The sequence below is a fragment of the Copadichromis virginalis genome, linkage group LG4 (genome assembly GCF_057382275.1).
Source record: "Copadichromis virginalis isolate Kocher_CV1m ecotype Utaka linkage group LG4, C_Virginalis_male_GT1.1, whole genome shotgun sequence".
In the NCBI taxonomy this organism is placed as follows: Eukaryota; Metazoa; Chordata; class Actinopteri; order Cichliformes; family Cichlidae; genus Copadichromis; species Copadichromis virginalis.
In genome coordinates, this window is record NC_140621.1 from 18,520,434 (window position 1) to 18,535,427 (window position 14,994).

Genomic DNA, 14,994 nt, shown 5'->3' on the forward strand with positions numbered 1-14,994 from the left:
TAGTGTAGGAACATGTGACTCGGCAGGAAGCACAGTCACAGAGCCTTCGGCAAGGCAGTGGGAAAGATTTTTTGCTACCAAAATACAATAGGTGGTTTAGCTAGCGATCTGTGTAAAATAATGTAATCAGGACATGTGCTCTTATCTGTCTCTATCGTTCTGGTTATCTCTCACCATGTTTTTGCTCTTCATCTTTGTTTTCTCTGAGGTTTGACCTGGATCTTCCTCTTTCTTATTCCTGATCACTTCCTACTTCTTTTGTGATTTAAGTATTATAGAGTAGGCAGGTTCAAACAAAGCAGTGTGTGTTTTGTGTGATGCTCTATTATGGTAGTACAGACTATGTTTGCAGTGCATACACACATTTAGCTCTTAAGCCTTTTTACAGTCCAGCAAACTACAAACACACACACACACACACACACACACACACACACACAGACACACACACACACACACAAATAGATCAGAACACATCATTCTTGAACATTATTTTGCTTGTGAGTGATCATTTGAAATCAACTGTGTTGTGCCGTATTTAGAGTGTTAAAATTGCTGTTGAGAATAAAAGGTCATGCACTGGTTTAAGTGTTTGAATAGATACAGGGCTGAACTAAGGAATTGCTTGAAGCTTGCTTCAGGGCACGTGTACCATTTCGTTTTAATCTTTCAGTTTTCATAGTACTATCAGTGATTTTTTTTTTTTTTTTACCAAATTGCACCGTTAGCAATTACAAGCAACCAAATTTTAAAGTTCAGACAATTTTTCTATTAGAGAATGACTGTTCTTCCAAAACTGAAAATCAGAGTTGAAAAAAATCAAGAGGGAGCTTTATCAACAGCTTGAGCCCACTAATCTCTTCAACACACCAGATAAAACAGATGTCTGGCCCATGTGTTTCATGTAAAATATATAAAAGCATTAATTTTTTTCTATCTTCAGCTCATTTTCCTTTGTGTTTGTCTCCCTCCCATTGCTCATAGGCCTTTGATGCATTCATCTACATCTTCTTCGCCTTGGAGATGGTGGTAAAGATGGTGGCTCTGGGGATCTTTGGCCGTCGCTGTTACCTGGGCGACACCTGGAACAGACTGGACTTCTTCATAGTCATGACAGGGTAAGCAAAAATTATTATGCAAGCATTCTTTCATACAGTAGGCTTCTAATACTTCTCAGACCAGTGATCTAATATTGATCACTGGTCTGAGCAGGTAACCCATATGTTGAAAGGCTCCCTGTCTATTATCCTGTCAGAAAATAAGGACAAACAGTTTAAAATATTCTTTAAAAAAAATAAAGGCATAAAATCAACCATTTTAATACTGGACTAGACAATATACAATATACCAATGATTCATAAAAAGAGGAACTCTGCATACCTGCTGCAGCAGCCAGAAGGTGTATGGATAAAGATGCTAAACTAATGTTGGGGGGGGGGGGGGGGGGTAATGGCTAAATAGTACAAATAGACAGAAATCTCTATATAACTAAAGCAGATATGTGATTGTCAAAGTGATAAAAATACATGTTAAAAGAATGGCTAATAGTTAGATAAATGCTATCAGATGACATATGGCAAAATGTCATCTGATAGCATTTAGCTAACGTAAGCTAATATAAGTCCCAAAAAGTTTATTCTGTTCATCTTAATGTAGTATTTTTAGTAGGAAAAAAATTTCGTCACTCATCCAAGTGACTTCCCCAAGTGGTTTCCCCAAACTTATAAATAGCTAATGTAATTGTTAGCTAAACAGTGTCTGCTGGGAAAAAAGGTAAGGTTATGTTTGACAGATGGAAATGACTAGCTAAAAGTTTTGATAGCAATTTAAATAGATCACTAAATGTACCAAACAGTGATTAAAAGAACTGAAATAGTGGGCTATAGGATAAAAGAGGGCATTTAGCCAAACATCACTTAAAGTAGTACATGAATAAAGTAGAATATGAATATGAGAAGTGATGTTAATGAAAGTGTTGTTTAGTTCATCTGACAAGGCTTTGGGAAGATGTAAAACAAAAAATGAGAACAATGTTAAAAATCTCGAGTCTTTTTTACTTTCTGTGAATAACTTTAAAAGGTAAAAACATTATCATAAAAGATCTTGAGCGACAAAACATTAAAACCAGCAAAACCACCCCCATCAGCAATTTCTGCAGACAATTTCTGCAGAAGCAATAGATAAAATGTTATAGCGCAAGTGGCAATGACTTTTAGCACGTACAACTTTAAATCTTTAAAACCACAAGATTAGATTTGAAGCATATATAATATTTTTTATAATGGGTTTTGTAGACATTAATAAGTTTTGTAGACAAAGATTAACAGCCTATTTTGTCATTTATTTTGAATGACTTTTTGGCTGACTGGCTTGCTGTTACCCAGCTTTAATTATTGCAATCTGTCTCTATTACTCGGGTCTAGTCTCTACTACTATTTACTTAGAAATAATATTTGTTTTCTAAGCATCTTAAAAGAAATTAGAGGGAAGATTAATTAAATGTGACCCATATGATTTTCAGTTAATCTAGATATGTTCACATATTCTACTATGTGTATATTTAACAGCAGGATGACAAGTAAATGGCTATTATTTTGCATGGAGGTCATATAGTTTTATGCATTAATTTATGTTAAAGTTATGAAATTAGAACCAGTTTAAATTTGTGGCATGACCCTGTGTGGAACAGAGTCAGAGTCAAAATGGTATAGAAACAAATAAAACTGTGAAATAAAGCTATGGAGGCATTTTACAAATAGATGTTTTATTGCTTTACACACAAAACTGTAACAGTGGATGTGGCACAGCTCTGAGTGATTCTTGTGTTATGAAACAAGCAAAGGTCGGTGTAGAAAACCTTCAGGTAGCAGCTTTGCACTTTTACCTGCCACTGACTAAACTTGATGGCAGGCCACTGAAAAGCTTTGCTGTCATTGATGTGTCTTTAAAAACTGCTTGGAAAACAGGATTTGACATAACACTCGGCCAGAAAAAGTCACTTTGTGGTGTGAACGAAGCGGCATAACCACTATGCAATAACAGCCATCCAGTTTGCTCTGATTGTGCAGCCGTTTCAAATGTTTCTGTATTTTTCAGCAGCTCCAGCAGAGTGAGACATCAGCTCTTGTTAAGCTATCAGCACTTACATGTTAATTTCAAAGAATTAAAAAAAAGATAAATAATTAAATCAAAGTCATGGTATTAAGAGTCCCTGATATTCTGCCACAGACACTACAGTATCACAGACCGAGATACTGCTAGGTAAAGTATTGGGTGTTCACCAGATATTGATCAACATGTAACACTTACATGTTGGCAACAACATGCATGTCTCTGGTCATATATTCATATATTACAGGTTTAACTTGTTCTTCCAAGTATTCATCACACATGCTGTTAATGCGTGAGGAAAATACAAGGCAGATGTGCTAGATGGATGCATGTGCACAAAACCAAAGTAAACACACCTGCTCAAACACCTGCTTTAACCCAAGTGAAATGCGAGGCTCAGACATGCCAGGTGATAAAGTCCCTCTGTATGCGTGTGTGGTGTGTTTGTGTTTGTTTTGGTCCTGGGGGGTGTGCGGGGGGTGAGGAGATGCCCACATCTCGGGGATTCAACTCTATTCTGAGGGGGAAAAAATGAAGCCCTCGTACCATAAATACATAAAGCTTTTTAGTATGTAGACTTGGTTTAAAAAGTCTCCAGAAAATGAGCATAAGGAAATATAATGTCCTCCGAAGTGACGACTATGTGAAGGAGAGGGAGATGGATGGGAGGAGTGGCTGGTATAATGGCGCACAAACAACGATAAAGCTACAGACTTTCCAGGGTCGGTGCAGGGACATTCATCTTCATTTGAGCTGAATCAGTTTATCCTCAGCGGATGCTCAAACACAGCTCGCGCGAGTCTATGTGCACGTTTATGGCACAGAATTACCCACACAGATTACAGTCTGTCAGCTTATGCCTTTGCTGTGTTTAATCTGCGTGCGTGCGCCTGCCTGTGTTTGTGTATGCATTTGTGCGAACACCTCGGTCTTCGTTTGCCTCTTGGCAGCACCCATTAGATTAGCGTCTAGGCTAATTGCAGAGGGCAGTGCCAGCTTTTCTGGGCCAAATCACAGTCAACATTCTGCTATGAGCTCCATGCCTGTTACCTACGGGCAACACCTCTTTTTTGTTTCTTTTTGACTCACCTCCCTGCTCTTTCTTTCCTCTTGACATGCTCAGACGAACATCCACCCTTTGGCCCCATACACTCCTTTCTTTTGTCAAGAGTGGTTTTCCCTTTCTGTCTTTAACACCAGAAACCTCACAGGAAATAATGTTTTTTCATTTCCACTGCACTGACATTAATTTTTTTCCCACTTTGTGTGGTATCTGCAGTGACAGCATGCAAATTCCGTATCTTTGTGCCAATATCACTGAAATTCATGATTCAGCAAAGAAGTGTGACCCTTTTTATTGAAAGTCAGCTTTGACTTCTGCATCTTTTTCTAATGTACACCAAGGATGCCAACATACTGGCAACCTGTCCTGCATGACAGCTGTAACAGGTTCCAGCCCCTCCCCCGTGACTCTGAATTGGATAAGTGGAAGAAAATGAATGGACAGATGAACGGATGCCAAGGAAAAAGCTGAAAAAAATTAACAGGTCAAAGAAATCATGGAAAAATGAATGATGCTGGTCTATGGAGTATGCTAAAGAGCTGTGCCTTGACTAGGCACAGCTGTTTAGGTGCTCTTGTATTGTCACAATACAAACATTTCAAACTGATTTGGCTGCTCTACTCCGAATTTCACTCTTTATTTGCTCAGATTAGTTCTCCACACTCTGGACTCTCTGCTCCGTTTAACGCTAGTTCCCTGCTGCTCTTTACAGGCAGTTCACCATGTGTCCATAATCCGCTCTGCCATGGCTCAACATTCGATCCATGACCCGTTCAGCCGGCAATAATTATTCATCTTTTTTCTAACAGACAGCTAATCACTACATTAATAAGAACAGATGGCTAATGTGGCTATCGGTAATTGCTAACAGTTAAACAGCTACTGTTAATGCATTTGCTGGCTGAGTTAACACTGATAACTGTTCGATACTTCAATGTTGTTGAAGCAGGAGCTTCACTGACCTCTTTGTATTCCTCCTAAAGTGTTGTCCAGCGTCATAAATGTTAACTACTTCAGCTGTTAGTGAGGGGAGGAGCTCTGATGGCACTGTTTGCATCAATATTTTTGCAAATGTGTATTTTAATTCAATATTAGTTTTAGTATTGATTAATACCTGAGTATCAGTTTTTGGCAACCCTAATCTTGACTGAAGCTGATGCCAATTATGATGAGACCAGTCTTGAAAACTAAAAAAGAAGGCAACTGGATGATGCACTGTGGTTCATGTGATGACTGGTATGACCAATAGTGGGTTAAAGACCCAGAATCACCTGAAGGACGTCCAAAATGAAGAACTCCCACTAAGGGTTTATTACCTGGGAGACTCTTGAAGAAGACTCTTGGATGAGAGCTGAAACATTTTCAAGCTCACAAGACTACCCTAAATTGCATGACTAAGAACCTACAAAACACATGATGAGACAGGTTTTCCTCATCCAGAAAGGATTATTAAGGAGACTCAGCTGTAAATTGTGGAAACATTTACTCTGTGTTGGCACCAACGGTGAAAAGGAAACTGCACTTCCATAGTTTATAATGGCACTTTGGTTCTCGAGGCTCCCTTTTATGGGGAAGATTGCTATGTTTCAGACAGATAGTCAATGTTTATTCCATAAGGTGTTGACATTGTGGTCTACACTTCAGGTTCTTTTTCTAACTTCGCTCGGTGTTTCACTATGGGAATCGCCTCGGCGTGACCAACTACGGAAGCTCCAATGACACCACGTCTGTCTATGACAGACCTGTCGAGCCGTGCTCAGGGCTCCGCCCCCTCGTACTAACACGGCCGACCAGCTCCTCCTAACTCATTCTCGCTTTCTTCCCGTGAGAAACTACTTTGAGCTCCCTCAGCGCATCCAGGCTAACTTGATTAGCTGCTTAACAGTTCTCAGGCGTCCCGTGTAGGAGTACGTCGCCGAACGCAGTTTTTCCGGTTCCAGTTTGGATCGTGCTGAGTAAGTCCTTCGAAAGAAGTGTACTTAGAGTTGCACTGTGGAACAGCAACCGCGTCAGGCGAGCTGTCCCAGCGGTTCCTGGTTTTAGTTAGCGAGGTAGCCGACGTTGTGTGACTCGGGCTAACGCGTTACGGTGAGCTGTTCGTTCAGTGTCCGGCTAGCATTAACTTGTTAGCAGGCCACGAACCACATTAGCGTCTCACTAGCATTAGCTTGTTGGTAGACGTAGGGTTCGGTTAGCATTAAGTTGCTAACGATATTGGCTAGCGGAGTGCAGCCAACGTGTCACGACGAGCTGACTCCCGCCGCGACTAGATCGGATTTAACACCCGCTGCTAGTCCTAGCTACTTACGGGCTAACGTGTCGAGACGAGCCTGGTGTAGCCTAGTCTCACCCCTTTCCGCTAACCATGTCTACGGCTCCTACTCCCGCCAAAAGGTCGGAGCCGAAGGCTAAAGAGGCTGCATCCCGCCCGTGCCCCGCATCATGCGGTGTCACCATCTCGGGCAGGGACCCTCATCCAATGTGCATCGTCTGTATGGGTGCCAAGCATGCTCAGGCTTCACTGGCGGACCCTCAGGGATGCCCACACTGTGCTTTGATGCCAGAGAAAGTCCTGGAAAGGAGGCTGAGAGTAGCAGTAACGAACAGTCAGGACCCCTGCCTGTCGGCTGCTACTGCTACGAGCGATATCCGTCATCCGCGAGCCTCCACAAGCTGGGCGGACATGATGGAAGAAGAGTCCCCGCTCACGCCCCCATCGTTCGAGGACCTCCTCGATCAAAACGTGGGCGAGCCGGGTGGCGAGGACGCGGAGGGCGATGCCGACTCCGACCTCCTCGACCTGGAGGACATGGATGAGGAACAGGAGGATGACTCTACCTTTCCTCCCCAGCAGTCCAGGCCACCGAGTGGGGCTGAAGTTGCACCCCTGGTGGACAGCAATTTGTACGAGGTCTGTAAACGGGCTGCTGCCAAGCTAGGCATCCCATGGCCAGCCGCCCAGGATGCCGAAGGGGCAGAACGTGACTTGTATGATGGCAAGAGGCTCCCACCAGCCTTGCCGCCATCAAAGCAGCTTCTGCCAGGAGTCCCAGCCTGCATGAAAGAAATGAGTCGCTATTGGTCAAGCCCTTTTAAAAGCAAGCTTCCGACCAAGGGCTGCTCTAAGCTTGAGATCCAGGGGATGGGTGAACTGGGGCTGACTGAACCCCCAGCAGTGGAGCCTTCAGTGGCGTATCACCTTCACCCTAACCGCAGGGCAATCTCAGCTTCTTCTAGCATTTCTTTGCCCAACAAGATAGATCGCCTCACGGCATCTATTTATCAAAGGACATACAAATATGCTGCACAGTCAGTGTGCTCGCTTAATGCAGTCACACTGCTATCAGCATATCAGGCAGAAATTCTGGAAGACATGGGCCGTCAGCTTGACTCGGGTTCCCCGAACCCAGCCCTCTGGGATGAAATCTGCGTGGTTAATGATCTCATTCTTCGCTCCTCCAGGGGAGCAGTCCAAGGGTGTGGTCGCGTTATGGGCCTTGCAGTCTCGGGTGAGAGAGCCTTGTGGCTAAACCTGTCAGGCCTGGGTGATGCTCAGAAGGCTGAGGTCATGGATGCAGCCTATGACCCAACCAAGGGTCTCTTTGGCCCAGCCCTGGAGAGAATGAGAGAAACAAGCACCCGCAGAAAGCAGGAGGGTGAAGCATTCAATCTCTGCTTACCCAGAAAACCTAACTCTCAGCCCCAGCAGGTGCCAAGAGCTGGCTTTGCAGCAACAGCAGCAGCTGCGAGAGGGAGACAGAGTGGGGTCAGAATGCAGAGAGGAGCAGGAGGCCAGCAGGGTGCCCACCAGGCCAAGGTAGAGAACCGAAGACCTTGGGGCAAGCATTCCTTTGCAGCAGTTGCTGCAAAGAACAAGCCGTCACACCCCGGAGAGGGAAAAAAGAAGCGGTCAGCCTAGCACACCTGCAGCATTCTGTGTCACCCCTCTTTTCTTCCCCAAAGAGAAGGAAGGTGTTAGAAGGGGTAACCAAATCACTCCAAAGTTCAGGGTCTCCGAAAGTTTCCAGTTCACCAGGAGCACCCTCTCAGTCTCCTCCTCCAGTTCAGGGAGGACAGACTTGTGGACAAATGGCGCAGTGTCACCAAACATTTCTAAACACTCTGTCTGTGTCACCAAGCACTGCCCAGAGTCACCAGACACTTCACTGTGGTTTGGGGGTAACAAAAGAAATAAAACGTGCATTTCTGCAGCCAGGCAGTTTGCCAAGGGCAGAATGTCCCCCCCAGTTTCAAAATAAAAACAAAAGAAAATCACTGCAATTTGTCTTTGTTCCCACCGGGGGGAGCTCACGCTCTTCCCGAGGGGGAGAGCCCCAACTCCTTCCGGGAGACAGGGGTGACGTCACGCTACCGCTTCTTCAGAGGCCCGCTCGCAGAGCGGCTGGAGCGGTGGCGCGCATGCGCAGTTCATCCCTGGGTCTTGTCAACCATTTCCCATGGTTACAGACTACAGTTTGCGGCAAAACCACCGAGATTCGGCGGAGTGTTAGCTTCTGTGGCCAGTCGCGATTCAGCGAATGTGCTGGAGGAGGAAATATCCTCCCTGTTACACAAACAGGCGATCGGAGCGGTTCCGAGCGAAGAAGCTCAGCAGGGCTTTTACTCCCGCTATTTCCTCATCCCGAAAAAGGACGGAACGTCGCTCCGTCCTATTCTGGATCTGCGTGTGTTAAACAAGCATTTGAGAAAGTACACGTTCAGAATGCTCACACACAAGACGCTTTGTCACTCAATTCACACAGGCGATTGGTTTGTTACAATTGACCTATCAGACGCATATTTTCACATCGCCATTTATCCTCCACACAGGAAATATCTCAGGTTCGCTTATCAGAGCGTAGCGTACGAGTTTCAAACTATCCCATTCGGGCTATCCTTAGCTCCGAGGGTGTTCAGCAAATGTGTGGAGGCAGCGCTGTCTCCGTTAAGGAACAGCGGCATCAGAATATTTTCTTACATAGACGATTATCTAATATGCTCACGATCGCGCGAGCAGGCGATCAAAGACTCCGAGGTGGTGGTGAATCACCTCACGGAGCTTGGGTTCACTATCAACCTGGAAAAGAGCCACTTGGAACCCGCACAGTTTACAGAGTATCTGGGGCTCAGAATAGACTCCATCTCTTATCGTATCGCACTTTCAGAGCGGAGGATCGCATCCTTCACTCACTGTCTTTCTCGTTTTCAGCTGGGGAAAGTCGTGCGGTTCCGACTCTGTCTCCGCCTCCTCGGCCTCATGGCCTCGGTGATATCGGTGGTACACTTGGGGCTGCTTATGATGAGAGATTTTCAGCGGTGGGTCGCTTCTCTGCAGCTGTGCCCTCGCCGACATCTCAGTCGTGGTGTAAAAATAACGCAGCCGTGTATTGCGGCTCTCCGGCCCTGGAGGAGCCCGACAGCTCTCGCGGCGGGGGTACCGCTCGGGGCAGTATCATCCAGGGTGACGCTGACCACAGATGCATCCCTGTCAGGTTGGGGTGCAACTATGATGGGCAGAGCAGTGAATGGCGTTTGGTCACAGAGACTCACTCTGAATCACATAAATGTGCTGGAGCTCCGCGCGGTGCTCCTAGCCTTACGGCATTTTCTGCCGTATCTCCGGGGTCAACATGTTTTAGTGAAAACAGACAACTCCACTGTAGTTGCTTATATCAACCGCCAGGGCGGCACCCGTTCCCGGCAGCTACACAGGTTAGCCAGGGAAATAATTATGTGGAGCAGCACTCGGCTCCTCTCCCTTCGGGCAACTCACGTGCCAGGAATTCTGAACAGGGGGGCGGACCTCCTGTCCAGAGGAAATCCACTGTTCGGAGAATGGAGGCTTCACCCACAGGTGGTGGAGCAGATTTGGCAGAGATACGGCCGGGCTGCCGTAGATCTCTTCGCCTCGCGAGAAAACACACAGTGCCCCCTGTTTTTCTCCCTGTCAGATGCACACGCGCCACTGGGCGTGGATGCGCTGGCCCATCCTTGGCCAAAAACTCTGCTGTATGCTTTCCCTCCCCTCAGCCTGATCTCCCCAACACTGATCAGAGTGAGGGATCAGGGGCTGTCTCTGATTTTAATAGCTCCACGGTGGCCATCCAAACACTGGATAGCAGAAATCATCCAGCTTCTGGTGGACGAGCCATGGCCACTCCCCATCCGCAGGGACCTTCTGTCTCAGGCGCGGGGGGAGATATACCATCCCCATCCAGACCAGGTTGCTCTCTGGGCCTGGCCCGTGAAAGGTGGAATTTGAAGGCAGCAGGCATGCCTCCGAAGGTTATTGAAACCATTCAGAATGCCAGAGCCTCCTCCACCCGTTCCATTTACAGCAGTAAATGGCGTGTTTTTGAAGAGTGGTGCCATGAAAAGCAGATTATCCCTTTTCAGTGTTCAGTGGTGGAGCTGTTGTGTTTTCTTCAAGACTTGCTGGACAAAAGGAAAGCTTTTTCCACTATAAAGGTCTATTTAGCAGCTATTTCAGCCTGCCACGTGGGGTTTGGTGATAAACCTGCTGGGCAGCACCCCCTTGTAGGTCGCTTCATGAGAGGAGCGCGTCGAACGCTCCCAGTTTCTAGACCACTGGTCCCTTTATGGGATCTGTCAGTCGTTTTAGACGCCCTCTCCCACCACCCCTTTGAGCCTATTGGGGCAGTGGGGTTGAAGTTTCTCTCTCTTAAAACCACTCTGCTGTTGGCTCTAACCCCAGCCAAGCGAGTTAGTGAATTACAGGCTCTGTCTATTCACCCCTCTTGTCTACACTTGGCCCCGGGACTCACTAAAGCACTCCTGAGGCCTAACCCAGCCTTTGTCCCTAAAGTGTTGGAAACATCATACAGGTGCCCTACAGTAGAGCTCCTAGCTTTTCACCCCCCTCCATTCTCTTCCGAGAGGGAGCAGAGGCTGAACACTTTGTGCCCTGTCCGGGCCTTGGGGACTTATGTTGACAGAACAGCTGGATTCAGGAAGTCGGATCAGCTGTTTGTTTCCTGGGCCTCCCCTCACAAGGGCAGGCCCGTATCACGCCAGAGACTAGCTCATTGGATTGTAGAGGCCTTAGCTCTGGCTTATAGCTGTAAGGGCTTGCAGGCCCCCCCGGGACTCCGAGCACACTCCACTAGGGGTGTGGCCACATCCTGGGCGTTGTTCAGAGGTGTATCAGTCCAGGATATTTGTGCGGCAGCAAGCTGGGCTACGCCGCACACGTTTGTCCGGTTTTATCGGCTGGATGTTGCACAGTCATCCCTGGCTCAGACGGTGCTGGATTCTGGTGCCTCAGGTTCGACCTGAGATCCTGGAGTAGCACTGGAGAGTAGCTTCGGGAGCTGGCGCAATCCGGGAGTGGGCCATATCTCCCATAGTGAAACACCGAGCGAAGTTAGAAAAAGAACGTTGGGTTACTTAACGTAATCCCTGGTTCTTTGATAACAGAGTGAGGTGTTTCACCAACACTTCCCTCCTTGCTTAGGCACGGAAAGAAATCTGCTTGGAATGAGTTAGGAGGAGCTGGTCGGCCGTGTTAGTACGAGGGGGCGGAGCCCTGAGCACGGCTCGACAGGTCTGTCATAGACAGACGTGGTGTCATTGGAGCTTCCGTAGTTGGTCACGCCGAGGCGATTCCCATAGTGAAACACCTCACTCTGTTATCAAAGAACCAGGGATTACGTTAAGTAACCCAACGTTTCTGACCTTTGTGTTTCTGCTTATGCAAGTAAGATGTACTATGCCAAGACTCGGAGGTCATCAGTAGAGCGCACTCATCACTTTACAGCCTGTAACGTGATGAGTTACAGAGTAGGTTTGACCCTTTAGGACCTTTTCATGAAAATGAGAGACTAGGTCTAAAAAGCTTTGTCACCGTGGATGACACTATAAAGATAAATCTATTAGGATATAAATAGTAAGAAATTTGCTTAACAGCCTTTATGAGGCTCAGCTGAAATTCACAATTACATGAGACAAAAACAAGAAAGCGCTGCAGCTGTTGTTCAGTTTTCATTATTTTACGAGGAGATCATCACAGTTGAGCAGTCTCTTTTTGTGTTTCATATATAAATGATGCCAAAACGCATATTTCCCAATGTAGAACTTAAACTTTTGGGTTTTATGATTTTGGCTAATTGCTAACTTTCCTCTCAAGTCACGACATATTTGACATCTAGATTGTTTCAAGTGTTTCATCATCCTTTATGCTGAAAGTGTGCCTGATCTCTGACACTAGGCCCACACTAGGTTTCCGCTGAAGCGCTACATTTTACACTGATACAGAAAGGCACGTTCACACACACACACACACACACACACACACACACACACACACACACACACACACACACACACACACACACACACAGTGTGGTTACATAAAAGCATGAATGAGATGAAGGTATCGCGAGCAAAAAAGCAATAATAAAAAGGTTGCTTGCGGCAGTCCACTAATTACCCTCCCAAACACATCGGCCTGATTGATGTGCACAGGAAGAGACACTTCTATAGATAGAATGCATGCGCACACACACATACAAAGACGTACATGTCTAAAGACTCACACACATGCAAGCACATTAATGATCTTCTGTTCTCGTTTTTAATTTCTTTGTTGCTCTGTGTGTGATCAGGATGTAATTGGATCACTAACAAAGCTGCAATATCTGAACTCATCTAAGCAATTATATGTGTTTTGGGTAGGCTGTCTCTATCTAATAGTGTATCAGTCAGCCTATAACCTATTCAATCAACACATTTACATTTAGTATTTGTCCTTGAGCTAACTAAGAGCTGTGTTTTTTTAAATTTTGGCATTTTAGCCCTTTATTCAGGCTCCCAGCAGCCTCTATCAAATCCTTTTTTGCATTAAAACTGGTAGAAAAGCTAGTAGCCCCACCCCTAAAACTGTTCCGCTCTTCTCTGTGGTTTGGCATTGTGGCCTGTTTTCGACTGAGAAAATTCTCCCTTGCAATGATGGTCTCGTCCAGCTACAGTATAAGACTCAAAAACTACAAAAAACCCACAACTATAGGAGTAAGTTTAAAATAAAACACAAGTAAGCATTTCACCTAAAAGTGCAGTCCTAGTTTTTAAATATTTCACACCCATATGAATAAATTGCTAGTGGTTAGAGTTGACTCCCTGTAGGTTGTGCAGCAGTTAAACCCCTTGTACAACAAGTAATCCTACTTAAGTGACTCTGTGCTTGTTGTTGAAGGGCAAACGGAGAGAGCTTCCCTTTGGGATCAATAAAGTTTCACATTATTGGAAATGACACGGTTCATAAGTCTATCTATGTGAGAGACAGTGAGCTTGGCTTGTTTTTTACAAAGCCAGCGGATGTGCTTTGGGTGTTATTAGCTTGTGTTGGATGCGCTGTTGTTGGTATCATGCTGTCCCGACACTGTCGTAGCCCCAGGCATATCTATTTTGTACACGCTCTTGGACAAACGCACGTAAGTATTACACAATCCACACAGTCTGTTCGCATATACATGCACCCAGTGTTATTTATTCTGTCATTTATTACACATATACTGTAAATTTCATACATTCACTTCACTCTGTGTGATTACAGTCATGTAGTAGTGTATGGCACATTCAGACGTACACAGTGCTTTCATACCGTGACCGTTCTCCTATGAAAGTGGTTTGGGTTTGGGGGCACAAACAGCTTAGCCATGCTGTGGAAATGACTTGCTAACAGATGCCAGGCACTGACTGAGCCGCAACATCCTGCAGGCAACACTTAGAATAGAATGAATCCCTTTTTTCCCTGCTCTTTTCTTCTTCCCCACCTCTCTTTCATGTTATTCTCCCTTTTTGATGCTTTGTCACTTTATACCCTGCACTCCCACCCCAACTGAGCGTTTTCTCTGGAGGGTTGCACCTCCACGTGCAGTAAATTTCCCATACAGCTGAGATTCATGGAGCTAAGGGAGGGCACCGGTGAGATTAGATCAAAGAGAGACCAGTGGCTTTGAATCGCGGACAGAGATCTGTGTTGAAGCTGGGGCTATGCTAATCGGTTTTTCTCCTAGGCTGAACCAGTGACCGATCAAGGCAGTGACAGTTCATGATTAAATGATTAACTGATCTCTCTCTTCCTTTTTGCTTCTTTGTCTGTATATTCAGGATGGTAGAGTACTCGCTGGACTTGCAGAACATCAACCTGTCAGCCATTCGGACAGTGAGGGTTCTTCGGCCGCTCAAAGCCATTAACAGAGTGCCAAGTGAGATCGTCATTAACATTTTGTGTGTGTTTGTTTCTGGGCAAATTCTTTGCTGTTTAATGTTTCATGTCTCCATGTGGCCTTTGAGGTATACTTTTGCTTGTACTTTCTCTTTGTAGATCTGTATTTCTGTCAGTTCACATAGAGTCCAAATGCATCAACATGGAAATTCATGTATATGTATTACATATTTTGCTTTTTTCCTGCATTCGCATGCCACCTGTTCCCTGCGGGCATCATTAAACATTTATCGTATGCTTAATCATGCAGGCAGTTCAAACCGTGAGTCACGGCTTTATCAGATTTTACAAACCGTCCATTAATGCTGCTTCACTGATCGGCGTGTGACCATAACCCTGTTTCTCTCATCAAAAACTCAGCGCTTGGCCAAACTTTTTAACTCCAATTGATTCCTTTGTTCTGCAGCCCTGACTGACATCTCCTAATGATTGCAAGCGAGCAATTAGCCTCCCTGGGCCAATTTCAGACCAGTCCAATCACTTTGTTCCAGTACTTGAGAAAAAAAAGATATTATAGGAAATCAGTCCTTAAAGGTCATAAACATGAACTGAAGTAGTCAGGCACTTGTGTTCA

At 45.5% G+C, this 14,994-nt stretch overlaps 1 protein-coding gene across 4 annotated transcripts in view; it reads left to right on the top strand.

The window, feature by feature from the left end:
* The window catches only part of LOC146711209 (voltage-dependent T-type calcium channel subunit alpha-1I-like), a 105,278-nt gene that overhangs the window by 10,057 nt on the left and 80,227 nt on the right, over positions 1–14,994 (top strand). For all 4 annotated transcript variants that reach the window (XM_085453955.1, XM_085453956.1, XM_085453957.1 and 1 more), the window contains exons 2-3: positions 985–1,118; positions 14,303–14,400. In XM_085453955.1, coding sequence (XP_085310081.1) covers positions 985–1,118; positions 14,303–14,400 — 232 coding nt within the window. The remainder of the gene's footprint in view (positions 1–984; positions 1,119–14,302; positions 14,401–14,994) is intronic.